This window comes from Uloborus diversus, chromosome 4 (assembly GCF_026930045.1).
Source record: "Uloborus diversus isolate 005 chromosome 4, Udiv.v.3.1, whole genome shotgun sequence".
Classification (NCBI taxonomy): Eukaryota; Metazoa; Arthropoda; class Arachnida; order Araneae; family Uloboridae; genus Uloborus; species Uloborus diversus.
Window position 1 is genome coordinate 23,783,495 of NC_072734.1, and position 19,901 is coordinate 23,803,395.

The window sequence follows — 19,901 nt, forward strand, 5'->3', positions numbered from 1 at the left end:
AAAACGTGGGTGACAGAAGAAGTCAAAAAGGAAGTTAAACTTTGTCTTGTTAGAAAATGTGTGGAAGAAAACCGTTCAGAAATACTAAAATAATGTTTGGAGGGGACCCCGGAAATTGAAAAGCGATCACCTTCACCAATGTTATTTTTCGTAACAAAGTTTTCAAGAATTTATTTTCAAATGTTTTTTAGGATCCCTTAAGGTTAATTTAACTACGTTTTAATGCATAAAAATAACTATGTAGTAAGATGTGTCATGTGTAGTCTATTCCAGTCAAGAAAAAATTACCTCCGAAAATCTAATCGTATGATAATACAAGCAATTTTTAAAAAATGATACTCAAATTGTAATATTTTGTTGTAACTCAAAAATTATTTTCATATTATCGAATGATGAATTGGGACCTTCCAATATTCGGTGCAGTATTTATTTAGTTAATATTTACTTTACTTGTGTTTTTAATATTTCTCACAATTAGTCAAAGTCACTCATTCAATCATCTAATAGGTAATAAAGGTGTTCCGTATCTCGAGATCCAGTCTTGGACTAGAGTCTCTGCTACGGTGGTAGCCTCTTGATCTGGAATGGGATATGCTTCCGGCCATTTGGTGAAGTAGTCGATGGAAACAAGAATGTATTTGTTCCCATCAGCAGTTCTTGGTAGAGGACCCAGGATGTCGATCCCAATTCGTTCGAAAGGAGCTCCAACGTTGTACAGATGTAGCTTCCATCTGCTTCTCTTCTTCGGTCCTTTACGAGCAGCACAGGCGTCACAAGAATGGCACCACTTCTCCACGTCATCCTTCGCCTTGCTCCAGAAGAAGCGCTCCCGAACTTTATTGAGGGTTTTCAAGACACCAAAATTTCCTCCAGTCGCACGACTATGTATTTCTTTCAGAACATCTGAAATCCTTGATCGGGGAAGTAGTAACTGCCACCTAGACGTTTTGCCGTTGACAGATTCCCATTTTCGGTGTAGCACGCCGTTCCGTAAATGGAGCGAGTTCCATAAAGCCCAGTATCTTTTTGTTGCAGGACTGAAGATGGAAACGTCCTGCCAGCTAGGGCGCCGACTGTCACTTTCCATGAACTCCAAAATTGGTTTTATGTCGGGGTCTTCAAGTTGATCTTTTCGAACTTGGTCGTCACTCCATGGATCAGGTTCTGATGATATTGGAGTCACTGTCACCTGATAGGCGGAAGGGCTAGTCGTTCTATACTGTTTCTCGATTCGGGAACAATAGTGGCTGTTAAATCCCTTGCATATATTAAAGTAGAGGGCGCGTTGGCAGTGTGCGTCAAGTAGGTGCGCACACGTGCCCCTATGTCATAAAAACTGATTTTGATTATTTTGCTTAGTTGGTTGTTAGTTGTTGTCAGTTGTATTTTCTGTTAATGGTTAGGGCGGTGTTTTCAGTTTTATGATTTTATATTTACACGTTTTTAATAAATGTATTGTATTGTTCGAAATGAGTTTATTGCCTATTGAAATACAGTCCACATAACCATAGGCGGATTTAGGTCGAAAGTTTTGGGGGTGCAACAATAATGGGGATCTGGAAGGGGGGAGGTATTCCCGGAATAACAAGGCAGTGGCGAAATCAGAAAGTAATTTTAGGGCGGGGCGCATTTTTAAGTCCAAAAAACGCGATGTAAAACATATTTAGTAATATTAGGGGATTGTCAATTCTTAACATTTCAAACTGCAGAAAGTCTTCAACGAAAGTCGATGTTGTTAGAAACAATGGGTGAATCCAGCTTCTAGTTTGGAACGGCATTTACGCCCCAGAAAAAATTGCAACAGTAGTTTTGAAAACGCAGTTTTACAGTTTTTGGTGATATTTTAGGGGCAAGAAAGGTACGTGGGGCTCCAAGGCTATTTTTAGAAATTTAAGTCTTATAAATGTGATTATAGTTCATATTTATAGTTTGGGTTAGGAATGATACTTATGGACTGTCTCCAATCGATTTTTTGAAAAACAGATAGAATACGTCCCCCCCCCCCAAACTACCTCTTTAATTTTTCCTAATTGGAGTTCCAAAATGGAGGCAAGGCACTTAGTATGCAGTCCTTGACATAAATACAGTTGTAGTCAGTTGTGACTCAGAATCGGAATCGGAAGTTCCAAAAACGCTATGGTGGACAAGTTTTGATGCTGTTACCGGACGGGGTGTTCTGGAGCTCTCCCCTGGAAAATTTTCGAAATTGAAGTTCTAAAAATGAAGTTCTTATGTAATACTCCATGGTATTAAAAAAAGGATTCTCCCACTAAATATTACGAAATAGTAATTTTCAAAACCAAAATATTAATAATCTTGATAATATTAGAGAAAAGGGGTCGGAGGCCGTTGTTTGAATATTTTCCAAAATTACAGTCTTAAACACTTGAGTGTAAGACCATATTTGGTAACGTTAGGGACACTGCAGTTTTTCAAAACTGAAGCTCCAAAAAGGCAATTTTAAATGATTTTCAATATTTTTATGTGATTAGAGGATCTTTCTTGGAAATTTTGCGAAAGTGAAGCCCAATAAACGAAATTTGAGATGCTCTGTAATAACTTTGGCTGGAGAGAGGCTTCGGAGAAGAAAAATTTTGAGGACTATTAGGAAAAATGAAAACGAAATAGAAAAAATGAAAACAAAATTAATAAAAAGAAAAAAAAGGGAGGAGTTATGAAAGAAAGAGGATTGTGCGAGGAGGGGAGGGGGGGGCACACAATTCGTTTAAAGATTTTTTTCCAACATTCTTTTTTTTTCTTAAAGTAACTGCGCTTTCCCAAAATGAGATCTTTTCTTCCATTCAATAATAAAGAATATTTTTTAAAAACATCAACTCAGCATTTTGTGGGGAGGGTCACCAGTCTCGTGCCCCCTCCCCCTGGATGCTGCATGGCAGGCAGGGCCTGATTACTGAATAAACCAACTAGGCTGTGACCTAGGCTATAATTACTTCAATATAATACTAATTCAAATGGCTATAATTACTTCAGTCTATGGCTAAAATTGTTTCAGCAAATAGCTCAGGTTATGAAGTTTAAATACAGGGCCCCTCGATGTCTTAATCGGGCCCTGACTGCAGCAAAATGTCCGGGAGTCCTCCTTCAAAAATTTTTGAAAATTTACCTTAAAAATGTTAGTTGATTTCGGAGTAGATTTCATTGATAAAGTTTGTTACAACAGTCATGTTTTTTTTTTTTTTTTTGGGACTTTATTAGCCATAGTTGTTTCAAAATAGAGGAATTGGTATTGATATACGAATTAATACCCAATTACAGAACAGGCAATTATTCTATACAATAACACAGCACTAAAGAATAAATTGTTTGAGAAATTTCTTTATTTGCATGAAATTATTTATTAGGGTTTTTTTTCCAAATGGATAAAATTACTTTAATTCTTAATATGAAAGCACAGTTATGTTTTCCTTGCACTAGCGAAGTGTGGTGATACACTGGATTCAAGTACATTTGTTTGTATAGCAGCTATGAATTTCTTTTCCCCAACTGCGTTTCTGAGTGAAATATACTAAATTATTATTTTTTTTGAAAACCCAACCGAAAATTTTGGGGGTGCGGTGCACCCCCTCGCACCCCCGTAAATCCGCCTATGCACATAACCTACACAAGAGCATCGTACAGTTTGGTCCGTGCGACCAGGATTGAATTACATTGGAACTGAATTGTGTTTCAGTTGTGACCTGTTTTTGAAATTTGAAAGAAATTGGAAATTTGCAATGACGGAACCTGCAACGAAAGTTTCTGATTTAACAATACTGAATAGAAAACGAGGAGCCATCAAAGGCCAAATTACTAGGATTGAAAATTGTGTCAATGTTGAAACTCCGCCCGATTCGAAAGTGTTAGAATTGAAATTGTCTTCATTGAACAACTTGAAGGAAAAGATAAATTCCTTACGAAATGAAAGTTTTTGTAGTCTTCCAAATGACAAAGACGTGGAAGATTTTGAAGGAACCTTAACAGAGGTCGAGGATTATCTAGAAGAAACTGAAGTAAGTATCTTCAATTTGTTAAAGATTCAAAATACTTCAAGTAGTAAGGCTGAAAAAGCTAATAGCGAATCAATCGCGAATGCTAAAATCAAGCTACCAAGTATTTCCTTACCGCATTTTTCGGGGAAATATACCGAATGGTTAACATTTAAATCGCAATTTATTACTTTAATTGATAGTAATAAACAACTGTCGGATTCCCAAAAACTGTTTTATTTGCAGTCGGCGTTGACAGGAACGGCGAAACAACTGCAAAATATTGATGATTCATATTCTTCTCTGTTTGAAGCATTAAAAAATAGATATGAAAATAAAAGATTGATTGTTCGAAGTCATATATCTGAAATATTAAATGCAAACAAATTAAAGTGTGAAAATCCTAAGGATTTGCGTTATTTAACGGATAATTTGCTTAATAATTTAAGAGGTTTAAAACAGTTAGATTTGAATATGAATGCTCTATCAGAAGCAATTTTAATGAATGTTATGCTGCAACGGCTTGATGAAGAATCAAGAAAGGTATTTGAAATGTCTTTGGATTGTAATAATCTGCCAAATTGGGAAAAATTCATTGAGTTTTTATTGAAACGTATTCAAGCGCTAGAGAATGTTCAACGTAGTGTTCCCGTTGCAAAATTTAAACAAGAATGTATACCTAAACAAAAAAGTTTCGTGTTGCAAAATAACAATTTTGTTTGTCCTGTATGTAATGAGAATCATTTAACTTATAAATGTAAGAAATTTCTAGATTTACCTGTCCAAGAAAGATTAAATTTAGTTCGTAAATTGCAATTATGCTTTAATTGTTTAAGTAAACATAGAAGGTCAGAATGTTCTAGGTTAGATTATAAATGCCGAATTTGTTCGAATTCTCACCATTCTATGCTTCACGGAGCTAATTTCGCAAAGGTAGATTTTGATAAAAGTAAGAATCCCAAAACGTTTGTGAATAATTCCCGACATAACGTAAATTCGCGTTCAGAGCAATTTAGTACAGTAAAGGCATTAGAATCCGAGGAACAGGTTTCGAATGAAGAAAATAAAATCGGTTCATGCGGGAATAGTAGTCGGGATTCGCAGAACTGTTTTACTCAATGGGGAAGTCAGTCAAATGTTCTGTTATCGACTGCAGTTATTTATGCGAAAACTGCAGACGATTCCTTTTTGCCCTTTCTTACAATTTTAGACACAGGATCTGAAATTTGTGCCTGCACACAGGAAGTTGCAGACTTGTTAAAATTAAAGGGTCAGTCGGTTAACTTTCTAATTACGGGATTGAATGGAGCGGGTTTAAAAGTTAAAAAAGAAATAAATGTGCTTATTTCAAATAAAAGTAAGAGCTTTCAGAAAACTATTAAAATGCTGGTAATACCCAAAATTACGGATTTGACCCCATCCAAACATCTTGATATTTCCAACCTTAAACTTCCACAGCATTTAATGTATGCTAATCCTAACTTTTTCAAACCGCAGCGCGCTCAAATTTTGTTGGGTGGCAATGTATTTTATGAGTTATTGCGAACGGGACAAATTAAAGTGAAAGACAGTTCGGTAATTTTGCAGAATTCAGTATTCGGCTGGATTGCTACGGGAACACTTAACTATAGGGAAAACAGAAATTTTAAATGTTACGTAGTAGAGGATAAAACTGAAGCAGCTTTAAAGCAATTTTGGACTCTTGAATCTTTCGGCATTAAAGACGATTCAAAACGCTCAGATGAAGACGCCGCTTTAGAAGTTTTTAATAAAACGGTACGCTATAACAACGAACGATATGAAGTTAGTTTTCCTTGGAAGAAAAATTGGAAGGAATTAAATGACAATTTTGAGGTAGCAGAAAGGCGGTTTCAAGGTTTAGTCAAGAAAATGAAACGCGATAAGACTTTGTATATTCAATACAGTGAAATTTTGAAAGAATATTTAGCGAACGGAATAATTGAAGAAGTCAAGGAACCTGAAAAACGCATTGATAGACCTGTTTTTTATCTTCCTCACCATGCAGTATTCAAGCAACAAAGTGTTTATACTAAATGTAGGATAGTTTTTGATGCTAGTTCAAACGACGTTGGACAACTGTCACTAAATGACTGTCTTTGGTCTGGTATAAACTTGAACCCGCATATTTTTCCACTGTTGATTTACTTTAGAATCAACAAGATTGCTATGTTATCTGATATAGAGCGTGCGTTTTTGCAAATATCTCTAAACGAGTTTGATAGAGATGTGGTTAGATTCCTTTTTGTTAAACATGATCCTAACAAGAATGACAATGTAGAAGTAGTAGTTTATCGTTTTTTACGTCTGACATTCGGAATAAATGTGAGCCCTTTTTTGCTGTCTGCAACCATTAAAGAACACATCAAAAAGTACGAAGAAGCCTATCCCGTTACTACTGAAGTACTCAATACCTGTTTTTACGTTGATGACCTTGTTACTGGTGCAGACAATATAAAGGATGCTTTAAAAATTTCTATCGAAGCAAATAACATAATGAAAAAAGCTAGTATGAATCTCCGCAAATGGATTTCGAATGATGAAGTGTTGATGAAAATGTGGGAAGAACGAGAATTTAATATTTTACCGAGTAATCTCTCAAATAACTGTAACGAACCAAGTAAGGTTCTCGGACTGCCGTGGGACATTAAGGAAGATATTTTCGCTATAGAAGTAAAGGATTTGCTTGAATTTATCAAGACCGGAAAGAATACAAAACGATTTGTGCTGCAAGTAGCAGGTAGAATATTCGATCCTCTAGGATTTGTGACACCATACACCATCAGAATTAAGTGCCTGTTTCAAGAATTATGGATTCGAAAAATTTCCTGGGACGCTGAGCTGCCAGATGACATTTTAAAAATCTGGAATCGCTGGTGCTTTGAACTTCCTACATTGTTAAAACTCCAAATTCCCAGAAACGTCCTTGATTGTGCAGAACTTTCAAGTTGTGACATAGAATTGCATACCTTTTCGGACGCCAGTCCTAAAGCTTACGGTGCCGTCGTGTTTGTACTGATAAGATCTGATGACAAAGTTATTGTGAAATTTCTTACATCTAAAAGCCGTGTGGCTCCGTTAAAAAGGATTACTCTTCCAAGAATGGAGTTGCTAGGAGCTTTACTTGCTGCTAGATTAGCAAATGAAGTTGCAAATGTGTTGAAGCGGAAAATATCCCCTCCTATGTACTTTTGGACAGATTCTCAAATAGCACTATACTGGATTAGAGGTTCAGCTTTGAAGTGGAAAACCTTCGTCTGCAACCGTGTGAGGGAAATTCAGGAACTTACAGACCCCGATAAATGGTTCTTTTGCGTAAGTCGCGACAACCCATCTGATGCTTTGACGAGAGGTATCAGTATCGATCAGCTGTTAGAAAACACAGCTTGGTGGTATGGCCCTACATTTCTGAAATCCGTGAACATTTATTCTACTGATCATCTTTCAGTGGTTCCCGAAGAGGGAGCAATCGATAAAGAACTAAAATCGTACTTAAAAACTGAACCAAATGAACATTTAATGAACTTGATTGCGAGAAATGAAAATTCTGTTTTTGATTGCATATTTAATAAGTCAAATAATTATATGAAACTTATTCGTATTGTAAGTTTTCTTTATAGGTTTATTTATAATTGTAAAAATCCAAAGTCCAAGAAAATAGGTCCTTTGTCTATTGATGAATCTGCTAATGCAGAAAATTGGTTAATACGTTCTCTCCAGGAAGGTGAGTTTTCTGATGAGTTTAAAAGGTTAACAAATGGTAAACAAGTTCACAGCAGAAGTAAACTTTCCTCTTTAAATGTGTTTTTGGATAAAAATAAAGTAATGAGAGTAGGGGGGAGACTGTCCCACGCAGATTTATCTTATACAACCAAACATCCTATGGTTTTACCTGCAAAACATCCTTTAACAAGTATAATTTTAAGAAATGTTCATCTTAAATATCTTCACGTAGGTCCCCAAGCTCTTTTACATCAAGTTAGACAAAAATTTTGGCCGCTAAATGGCAGGAATAGCTGTAGGAAAATTGTTCGTAACTGTGTGATCTGTTTCAAAAACAGACCTGTTACTGTTAGTCAAATCATGGCTGAATTGCCTAAAGACCGCGTAAATCCTAGTTATCCCTTTTTTGTCACTGGGATAGATTTTTGTGGTCCTTTCTTTATCAAATTTAAAAACCAAAGGAAGGGTGTATTAAATAAAGTGTATGTTGTTGTTTATGTTTGTCTAAGTACTAAAGCAATACACCTGGACTTTGTAACTGATATGACTACACAGGCTTTTATAGCAAGTTTGAAACGTTTTTTCGGCAGGCGAGGAAAATGTTCAAAAATCATTACTGATAATGCTAAAACGTTCGTTGGTGCCAATGTCGAAATCAAGCGATTGCAGAAAATGGTTAGAATTCCCGATGAAATTTTGTCAAATTATTTTCTAACAGAAGGTATTCAGTGGAATTTCATTCCTCCTAGATCGCCCAATTTTGGTGGCATATGGGAGGCCGGGGTGAAATCGTTCAAATTCCATTTAAAAAGAGTGATTGGCAGTCAAAATTTAACTTTAGAAGAATTTATTACAATTTTGTCAGAAATCGAAGGTGTTTTAAATTCCCGGCCTCTCATACCAATGTCATCAGAAATGGACAATTTTGAAATATTAACACCAGGTCACTTTATTATTGGCAGACCTATCACTACCCTTAGTGAACCACAATTGATTGATGTTAAGGAAAACACCCTTTCTAAGTGGCAAAGGATTACCAAATTTAGTCAACAAATTTGGAAGTTATGGAAAAGGGAATACTTAACCCATTTACAACAGAGAAATAAATAGAGATTTAGCAAATATGATGTTAAAACAGGGACTCTTGTTCTCATTCGAGAAGAAAACTTGCCATCGACAAAATGGTGTGTTGGCAGAATTATTGAAACGAACATCGGTCGTGATAATAGAGTTCGAGTAGTAAGGTTATGTTTGCTAAGTGGAAGCACACTAATAAGAAATGTTAGAGATGTTTGCATTCTTCCAGTTGAAGAAACTGTTTAATTTTTATATATAGTTTTGCAACTAGGATGTTTACTATTTTTGTGCTTGAATAAGTAATGTATTATTTGTTCTGTTACCAACTGTTATTTTGAACTTTATTTGTTTTGAATGTTATATTGAAATAGTAATTTCAATCGCGGGGGAGTGTTAAATCCCTTGCATATATTAAAGTAGAGGGCGCGTTGGCAGTGTGCGTCAAGTAGGTGCGCACACGTGCCCCTATGTCATAAAAACTGATTTTGATTATTTTGCTTAGTTGGTTGTTAGTTGTTGTCAGTTGTATTTTCTGTTAATGGTTAGGGCGGTGTTTTCAGTTTTATGATTTTATATTTACACGTTTTTAATAAATGTATTGTATTGTTCGAAATGAGTTTATTGCCTATTGAAATACAGTCCACATAACCTACACAAGAGCATCGTACAGTGGCAGTTCTCAGGACAGGGTCTCCTTGATAAAGCGTCAGCATTACCGTGAGATAACCCTTTTCGGTGCTTGATCTCCATGTCATACTCCTGGAGCCGCTGTATCCACCTGGCTATCTGGCCTTCTGGATTCTTGAAGTTCAAAAGCCATGTTAACGAAGCATGATCTGTCCGAAGCAGAAATTTTCGGCCGTAGAGATAATGATGGAAGTGTTCTACAGCTTTCACTATGGCCAGTAACTCCTTTCTGGTGACGCAGTAATTTCGCTCCGACTTTGATAAGCACGGACATGTTCATTTCCGTCAATTTCTTGGGATAAAACAGCTCCGATGCCCTCGTTGCTCGCATCAGTGTCCAGGATGAAGGACTTTTCAGGCTGAGGATAGGCGAGGATAGGCGTTGATGTTAAAGCCTCCTTCAGTCGTAGAAATGCATCTTCGCATTCTTTGGACCATTCAAACTTTTGCTTGCTCTCCGTCAGCTTATGCAAAGGTCGTGCAATGTTGGAAAAACCCTTTACAAACTTCCTGTAGTACGTGCAGAGCCCCAGGAAACTTCGCAGCTGATAAATGTTTTCGGGACGACTCCAACTCTTGACTGCAGATACCTTTTCTGGATCGGTTTGTACACCTTCAGAAGAGATGATTTGACCAAGGTAGTTCACTTCCTGGCGGAACAAATTACATTTGGACGGGCTTAGCTTCAGATTGGCTTCCTTAAGCTTCTGCAGCACTTTCCAAAGATTTGCCAGATGTTCTTCGAAACTGCGTCCCACGATGATGATATCGTCTAAGTAGACCAGACAGGATTCGTAGGAAAGTCCTCTTAACACTGTCTCCATAAGACGCTCGAACGTAGCTGGTGCATTGCAGAGGCCGAAGGGCATCACTTTGAACTGCCATAAGCCTTGTCCAGTTGTAAACGCTGTCTTCTCTCGGTCATCAGGGTGTACCTCAACCTGCCAGTAGCCGCTCTTCAAGTCCAGGGTCGAAAACCACTTGTGTCCGGAAAGAGTGTCCAAGGTGTCGTCTATCCGTGGAAGAGGGTAACTGTCTTTCTTGGTGATTTCATTCAGCCATCGGTAATCGACACAAAATCTGGTGGAGCCATCTTTCTTTCGGACCAAGACGATGGGAGACGCCCAAGGACTGGATGAGGGTTCGATTACATCATTCTCCTTCATCTCTTTCAGGAGGGTCTCAACCTCTTCCTTCATGGCGAACGGTAGTCGTCTTGGATGCTGTTTAATAGGGAGGTGTTCTCCAGTGTAGATCCTATGCTGCGTTAAATTCGTCCGGCCCACATCCTCCGATGTAGATGAAAACAGATGCTTGAAGTCGTCCACCAATTGTTCCGCAGCAGTTCTTTGATCTTTCGATAATGGCGCACTCCCAATTAACTTCGATGTCAAGGACTCAGAAGACACAGTCTCGGGGGAATTGATTCTTCTAATGATGCAGTTTACTGGAGTACAAGTTGCCAACACTTCACCTTTTCGGATATTCCTTGGCCTTTCACTCACGTTGGCGACTCTCACAGGAATTACATCCTTAGAAAGGTCCACAAGCGTAGATGCTACCAGCACTCCTTTTAGATTATTGTTTAGGTTAGGGTATTCAACGAGTCCAAATCGAAAACTATTGCTTTCTTCAATGGAGCCAGATATTAATGATTCTGACTTTGGGGGAATCGATAAATCTGTTTGGGCTATTATTTGATGAGCGGATTTTACATCACTTTCTGCGGGGAAAACGGCTATGTCTTCTCTCATCGAGTGCAGCTCATTAGTCTTGAAGTCGAGGTTGAAGTCATACTTCTTTAAAAAGTCCAATCCGAGAATGAAGCATGGGCGTCGTGGCCGGGGGGGTCCAAGGGGTCCGGACCCCCCCAATATTTGAGGACCGGACACCCTCAATATTTGAAAATCGGACTCCTTCGATAATTGTCAAGATGAAATTCATTATTTTGGGAAAATTATTTTTGCTTTGAAGACTTTAAACAGTTGCATAATACATAATTTACCATGTATAACTCATATCAAATAAAACGAAATGAACATCGAAAAAAAAAAGAATTAAAAAAAAACAAAATAGGTGAGGTGTATAGTGAACGGAAAGTTGGAAAGTGAACTCCAATGACAAATCATTGCTCTGCTCTCTACGCACACTAACTTCAGTGGAGGATGTTAGAAAGGGGACACCTTCTCCCTAGTGCAATGTCAACCATCCATAGTCGTGTCGCCGGCCTCCCCAGCTTGAAAGTTATTCCAGCGTATTTGCTGCTATTTAGGAGGAAACAACGGGACAACTTTGAGATACTGAAACTAGATGTACAACTCCCCCCTCCCTCTTTTTTTTACGACTCTCGTGCTAATAAGTCAACAGAAGTCAGATGGGGATCTAAATTTTTGCCCCTTTCTTTCTCGTTTCTTGGCGCTTCCAGGTTTCTGTTTCGAGTTTTGTGGTGTTTGTTTCTCCGATTCGATTCAACTTATAGCGACCCCAATGTTACACAAACAAAATGAGACACCAGCCCTCTTTGGCGGTTTTTTGCAGCTGGCAACAACACCCTAGCCAAAGGATGCACAAAAGTTTAGAAGACCACTTAGCTGGTCAAAGGTTAAGTTTGGGGTAGAAAGGGAAAGGACGTATCATGTGTTTGACATTATTCAACACGTGGCATCAAAGAACCTTACCGAAGCGCGGTTTCTCAAATGTGTTTGTGGCATCTCAAATTTGACCGAAAAAGCGTTACGTGACAGATAAAAAAGAGGAGGAGTCTAAAAATTAACGTGCAGTTTCAAAAGCAGTTTCAAAAGCCAGCATAACGATGGATACCGTGATGTCACTTCTGATAGACAAACGATAAAAGAAGCGCAAGATGACCAGAAAAAAAAAGAAGAATAAATAAAAAGAGCTTTCCTATTGGGAAACGTTCCGACAAAAATAAAGATAATTTCATGTGGTCTTTTGGTCTCCTTGAGAGTAGGTGACCTAAAGAGCGCTCCTGTTTTGGTAAAAATACTTTTTTTACATGGTGGCTTGAAAAGGAAAAATGTAGCAAACTTTCTACATCAAATGAACCTGAACAATTTTTAACTACTGAGTTATCATCAACATCCACGGAACCGTCTTCAAAAAGTCAAAAGACAGTGATACGTAAGTACCATTCTGTTTAGTGTAATACATGCAGGGGCTCAACGATTTTATACTATTCAGATAGGGTTACTTCTCGATTTTCCGAAAGAAATTCCAAATTACCCACATCACTACATCTAATGAGAATATCTTTTTAATGCAATATTTCACAAAAAACTACTCGAAATTTGAAGACTCGTCAGACAAAATTTTCTGGGGGGTATGCTTTACAGTCAATATTTTGACATTATGAGTCCTATCGGAGCTAAATGTGTTCAACTTTCTCTCTCTTTTTTTTTGAAATGTTTCATCTTTTATAAATTTTAATGGAATAAATAATACTCCTTTTAGTTATTAAAGCTTAACAGAAAATTATCCATTAATAATCCTGCTTTACTGAACAAATTTTATTGGAAAAACCATTTTAAAACTTACTGTCACGTGTCAGAAAAAAGTAGTTCATTTCACTATCTCTTTCCCATCGTCCGCTGATCAGAATTCAATTATACACCAAATGCTGTTTGTTCTCTGTGTAGGCCAGTACTTTTCAATAAGTCGGGTGTGCCTCTGTTAAATAAATTGCTTTGGGACTCATATTTCGTAAATTAGTTGTGAAATTCTTCGATTAATTGTGCTCCTCTTTCAGTTGTATCATTCACAATTTTCAGTATTTTAACAATCTCTCTTCCCTAAATAGCTTAAACATTTTGCCGTGAATCAAGATCAAATAGGAAAAAATCTTTTAGTATTTGCAACTTATGAAAGAATTTTATTGACTCGTAATTGATTCTATAAAAAGAAAGATCTTTACTAAGAAAGTATTCTAAATCATCTACTGTTATCTGAAATTTGTTAAACAGTCATCAGACACGTCTTCCTTATCACAAGCATTTTTTGGACTAGTCTTTTCCTATCTTCAAAGTTAATTCCTTCATCCAATACGGACAAAGCTACTAGTTTATCCCCTAAATACCATAAGTGATTTATGAATTTTCCAATCACTGCTTCTGCTGTATGTTTGTCGGTATTTTGTACGCTGCTAGTTTTTCAGACATATTATATTATTCAAAGGAGCCTTGATTGGGAAGCTGCGAAAAACCATACATTCATACAGCATTTAATTGCAAAACAGCTTTGTAAAACAGCATTGAAGGGCTTTCTTTTCATGTAAGGTCAATTTAAATTGTTTCCTAAATATAAAAATTTTCAAACAAAAATTCCTTTTGCCACCCATGCGGCTCAGAGATAACCTCCAAGTTGCCGAAAACGTATCCCTGTAGGAGGAAATTGCCCAGGAAATATTATTACAAGTTATGAGAATTCTCTGTAATCTTTCTCAATTCCGCTTTTTACGTACAATAATATGTCATCCACTTCGTCTTTTAGAACTTAAGTGGTATATGTACTTGGTTGAAATGTTATAAGTTCTGAATGATGGAGATCTTTCCACAAAATTTTGAAGCGCTTAAATAATTGAATATCTGATCTAGAACTAAGAAAGGCAAGAACTTCTTTAAGGACACACTCTGCAGTACGATTTCAAGTGCATGATGATGGCAATTCAAATGTAATGTATCACCGTTCAGTTTTTGCTCTAAAAAATTGCATGCACAATTTATACGGTTGGTATTGCAAGTCATTGTATCAAACACTACTGCTAGAACAGTTAGCAATAAAGAGCTATCATCTAAGATATCATATACAACTGAAGACATATCCAAGGAATTCCGAGTAGCTGTTGAATATTAAGACCTGAAGCTATCCCGGAAATCCTGTCGGCGTTCTTTTTCCAGTTACATCTGGATGTAGCTTTGTATCCCAGTGAATAACTACAAAATCTAAATTTAAATTCATGAAGTTTAATTTTACCTCTCGAAGATTTTCTTTTGCTCTCTTAAGGAATGTACGATTGATCATTAGTTCACTTGGATTTAAATTTACTGCACTACATAGGCTGTAAATAAATGAACAACATCTTACCCCTAATATGGCATTTGTCTAACAGTGATGAAAAGCGAGCAAATAAAAATAGTTGTCAAGCTTTTTTGCATTGTGTTAGACCAGCTGTAGAAAGCAAAAGTTCAACAGGTTAGGATAGATACCCATTTCGGTTTCTAAATCTTGTGAATCGCAAGAATTTGAAGATAATAAAGGACTGTGTACTGAAATAGAAGAAAATTAATTTAAAGTATTGTATAAATTTCTACATTGTTCCGATCTGGATATTTTTTTTTAAATTTAATATTTTAGCTATGGAAAATCTTAATATATAAAAATCAATGTCCTGAAATAATATATATATATATATATATATATATATATATATATATATATATATATATATATATATATATATATATATATATATATATATATATATATCAACGCACAGCCAATACTGCTGAAACCTCACACTTGAAATTTGGCAAGTATGTCCACATGATTGCGAAAGGATTTTTCGAAATCTCAATTAGTTCGGGAGAAATTAATTAAAACCCCTTAATTTCTGCGAAATTAAAACCTGTCATTGAAATTTAAATCCCTTATTTTCGAAGGCTTTCCTCCATTCAAATCATTATTTAGTACTTCATCTCAACTTTTGGTCGATAGCGAACTATAAATTTGATATTGTTTTTGTTTCTCACGTGATTCTTCGAGGCTTTTCTCAAGTCAAATCATAATGTTTCTGTCTATTACTTTCATTTTTTCAAAACTAGAAACGAAGTTTTTAAGAACATTATCACAGGCGGACTATCCTTTTGAATTTAGAAGAGTGCAGTTTCCTGTTAAAGTTTGCTTTGCAATAACCATTAATAAGTTACAAGGAGAGACATTAAAAATAGCAGGGATCGATTTAAGAGAAGACTTTTTTTCACACAGCCAATGTTATGTAGCTTGCTCCAAAGTCAGTTCATCAAGCAGCTTAATAATTTTAGCACCAGAAAAGAAAACTAAAAATGTTGTATACAAAGAAGTTCTTGCTTAAACATAGGTATATCAATAAAATGTGGATGGCCTGTGTTTGCAAAGATAATCAATCAATACTTTAAAAGGATCGTTAATAACAGTTAAAGATCGGTTAAGGACAAGGGCTTATATACAAGGAGTCCAGGGGCCCCAGGATCCTCCCCAAATTAGAAAAAGTTATAGGTAATAAGTAATTATTGTAGGGGATTTTCGAAACTAGGTGCACCAAGCACTGTTAACCCCTGCTAATTCCATTACCGGAGCAATGCCGGGTACGGGAATGCTAGTACAGTATATTTTTATAAAATATACTGTACTAGCTAGCAGTAATCGAGGATTTTCCGAAATTTATATTTTAAAAATTTAAAATTGCATAAGCATTTAGGTATGTTTATAACTAAAGAACAGCGAATTAAAATATAATTGCAGTTACTTATATTCATAGAATTGAAACCTTGCGACTCTATTTGACACATCTATTACATACACAGGGAATTTTGTAAATCAACACCCCCAAAGCCTGGAGGAGGCAATTTGTTGTTGTCAAAGGTCGTTCATTAATGGAGTAGGTCATTCATTAATGGACTATAGAATTCCTTGTGTCCATATTGATGGGAAGAAACATTCCCCTGCCGCTTGGTTGGAACAAGCTCAGAAGAGCGGTACGCTCGACCCAAGGCCATTGGTGTACATTTTATTCTCTGTAATATGTTAAATTTTACAGAATGAAAGTAAGAAACTGGTCGGTCTGGAAGTAGCAGCAGCTATTGAAGTTCAAAATTACCCTAACAACACAAGGATATCCTTAGGGACTCCTGCGGATATCATTTTCAGGATGATCTGACATCCGCTGGCAGTCCGATAATGCTCCTACACCTGTCGTAACTTTGTCAAAAAGTACACTCCTGTTGTCATCCACAAGACATCCTGCATCTGACACATGTTGGATAGTAATAGGACAATTTTAGGATGCACGGAACACCTCTTTTTCCGAAAAATATCCTTAAGGATGTCTTTTGGACAATTTTAATCCAGAAATAATCCCAGCGGTATCTTATAATACAGTTTCTGGATGACTATTGATCCAAAAACTCTCCTACTGATACCTTGTAATACAGCTTCTGGATAATCCAGAAAGTTTCCTATACGAATCTTATAATATAGTTTCTGGACAATCATTTTCATCCTAGTCCAGAAACGATCCTATTGGTATCTTATTATACAGTTTCTGGATGACTGTTGATCCAGAAACTGTCCCACTGATAACTTGATGTCAATCAACATATTTAACAACAAGTAATTACAATGTTAGCAAATATTTTTAAACAGCACATAATTAAGATATTAGTAAGTACAGTGAATGTCAAAAAAATTTACTTACTTTTTTTCATGCCCAACTGAAGTAGTAGATACCAGCAAAGTTTCAACATTGAAGAGAATTTAATTACAATTTCTCATCAAAGTCGTAGCTCAACTAGTATTGTTCTTTGCTTTCTCTTCTTCATGGTTTCTTCAAAACGATGAAGAAACATAGTGTTTATCCTATTTTCTTTACTTAACAATTCATCAGTAAAAAAAAACACTCACCCAAACAAATGTAAACTTAAGAAATATCCGTCCGCAAGAAAATACAAATTCATAACAAATCTAAAAAAGGTTCCAAACTGAAAAATAGTAGTTTATTCTCCATTAAACAATAAAACCAAAGCAAATAAGTAATTTTTAACTAACTTTCAGACATCTTGGATTTCAACGGATCGCGGTCACCACGTGCAGTCAAAAATGCGGAGATCGGAAATGGCGTTGCAATAACTAATACACGCATGCGCGAAAACTCGCTCGTTCCAGGAGCACTCCGGAGAAAGAGTGTTATGGGAGTATTCCTGCCACTGTTACCCGTTGGACTCCTAAAGGAGTCAGTTGTAGGATGGTCCTATCATTGGAGCTTTGGGATTAATTTCGGTCATCCAGAGGAAGGCTGTGGTTGTCTGGGTACTTTAAAAATAAAACGCTAGAATATTTTTGCATAAAAATGAGAAAATCCGCAAATTTTTTCTTCGAAACTCAAAGGGGGCCCTAGGGGCATGTGTTAATATTCATGGATTGATTTTAAATTTTGCAAGGATCATTTATTTGTACAATGGAACAAATTGAGGGGGCGTCGAGTTAAATTTCTGCAACTTCAAAAATAAGGACCACCCTAATATATATATATATATATATATATATATATATATATATATATATATATATATATATATATATATATATATATATATACGAATTTTTCTTAATGTGACTTGAAAATGATAGAGTCAGAATGGTCCCCCCCAATAAATTTCAGCTGACGACGCCAATGGAATGAAAGGGTCCGTGATAGCAGCAACGAATGCCGTATGATGGTAAGTGGCATTTCCAAACACAATTTCTAAGTTTACTTTACCTTCAATCTCGATCTTGTCACCTGTCACAGTTTGGAGGGTAACGCAGGGCGGCGTCCATAGAATGTTGAGTCCAAATTGACGAGTCACATCTGTTCTACTGATTGTAACATTGGCTCCAGTGTCAATTATCAGTTCGCAGGGAAACCCGTTTACGTATGCGTAAACAAACAGTCCATTACTGCCGCCACTCGTCGATGAAATCTGGAAAACTTTAAGATGGGGCTCATTCCAATTTGGCGACCTCCGCCCCGCGAGATTGCTATGGCTTAGTTTTCCTGGACCTGAGAGGGAGAGGCGTTCTTCCCTCCGGTTTCTTGGCGAACTTCACAGTTTCTTCGCAAGTGACCCTCGCCGGCACATTTCCAGCACTTAAGTGGTTGTCGATTTTGGTCCTTGGGAGCCGAAATCCTTTTGAGGGTTCCTGCAATTTCTTTTATTTGCTTTTCCAGTTTAGCAAAGAGTGACGAAACCGGATCAGGCTCATCAGTTTTCACGCCGCGGATTGAATGGCGATCCTTGCGGGTTGCTTGCTGGGCGGCCTCCAACTTCATCGCATACACAGCAGAATTCAGGTCTTTGACATCCGCCATCCGTAGAGCTTTCTGGATTTCCGGATCTCGAACCCCGTCGATGTAGTAGTTGGAGTGCCAAGTTGTCTCGAACATCCGCAGGACAGTCGCAAAAAGCAAGATGAGACAGTCTCTCGACGTCAGCCGCTAGCTCTTGCAGGGTTTCCCCGGTTTTCTGGAAACGGGACTTCGACTGGAGTCGGCTGAAATCTTTCTGGCACTTCTCACCGAAGCGAAGCTCCAACGCAGATGTGAGGGCGGCGAAATCCAGGCGCTGGCTGTCCGGAAGGGTCTGGAGAATGTCCGCTGCGTCACCTCTCAGGGATGCTGCAAGATGACAGACCTTGGTAGCAGAGTCCCATCCGTTCGCTTCCGCCACTATCATGATTTGGGTCTTGTACACCTGCCACGAACTTTTCCCATCAAATGTGGCCAGTTTAATGGACGGTCGAGCAACAGATGTGGGAGCGCCAAACTGTACAGAGCTGCTTTCCGCGGTCGCCAATCTCCTTTCCACGTCCTTAATTACTTCTTCCTTAAATGAAGTCAATTTCTTGTCTTCTTCTTCCAACTTATTTTCCATATTGGCGAGGTGAGGTTCCAACTGGCCCAAACTGTCAAACATATCAAGATAAGCTTGTCACGTGGTGAACACCTCCCTCCTAATAAAGAGATCTGAAAGTCGGAGCCACTCCATCGCCATCTTTGCCCACTGTCTAAAATAAACTGTTTTGGCGATCCCTAAATATCGATAAATGCCAATACATGGTGGAAGGATTGCTTGCCATGGGGAATACAAGAGGGAGCATGTTGTGTTATCTACTCCTATTGTCGAGGGGTGGTGAGAAAGGGGGAAAAGACTCGTATTACTATGGCGAAAATTTCGCGTGTTTTACTTTTCTCGCTCAAATTGATAATGAAAGTATTTATTGCCTACATAGGAAACAAAAAAAAAAAAAAAAATGCACAACACAGTTACATTTTAAGCTTAAAATTTCCAAACTATAAACTAATTACATAATTAATGTCTTAAGTGAATTAAAATTATTTTAGTGACAAATGAATGATCAACTAATTATAAATGCTTTTTTTTTTTTTTTTTTTCAATAAAACACAATGATTTTCCCATGGAGAAGTTTACAAAATTATCGAAATTATCAAAACTTTGCAGTCTATGTCCAGATTATAAAATTAGATTACAGCACAATGAAAAAAAGCAGCAAGAGATGAACAAGGATAAATAAAGGAAAAACATAAATGAAAAACTTATTTTGAATGAAGTTACCAGAATGGGGATAAAAATAAAATAA

General features: G+C 37.0%; 1 protein-coding gene across 1 annotated transcript; it reads left to right on the plus strand.

The window, feature by feature from the left end:
* Window positions 1-3,734: 3,734 nt before the first annotated feature.
* Window positions 3,735-8,837, plus strand: LOC129219949 (uncharacterized). Its single transcript, XM_054854264.1, has 2 exons — window positions 3,735-4,529; window positions 5,445-8,837. Exons 1-2 carry the CDS (start codon window positions 3,735-3,737, stop codon window positions 8,835-8,837), a joined length of 4,188 nt encoding a protein of 1,395 aa, XP_054710239.1.
* Window positions 8,838-19,901: the final 11,064 nt, after the last annotated feature.

What these genes read in the sequence shown, in the direction of transcription:
- LOC129219949 (XM_054854264.1), top strand. Translation starts at nt 3,735, where the DNA reads ATGACGGAACCTGCAACGAAAGTTTCTGATTTAACAATACTGAATAGA. An exon ending in TTGATGAAGAATCAAGAAAG is followed by an intron (nt 4,530 to 5,444) that starts GTATTTGAAATG and finishes AAACTTCCACAG; the next exon opens with CATTTAATGTATGCTAATCC.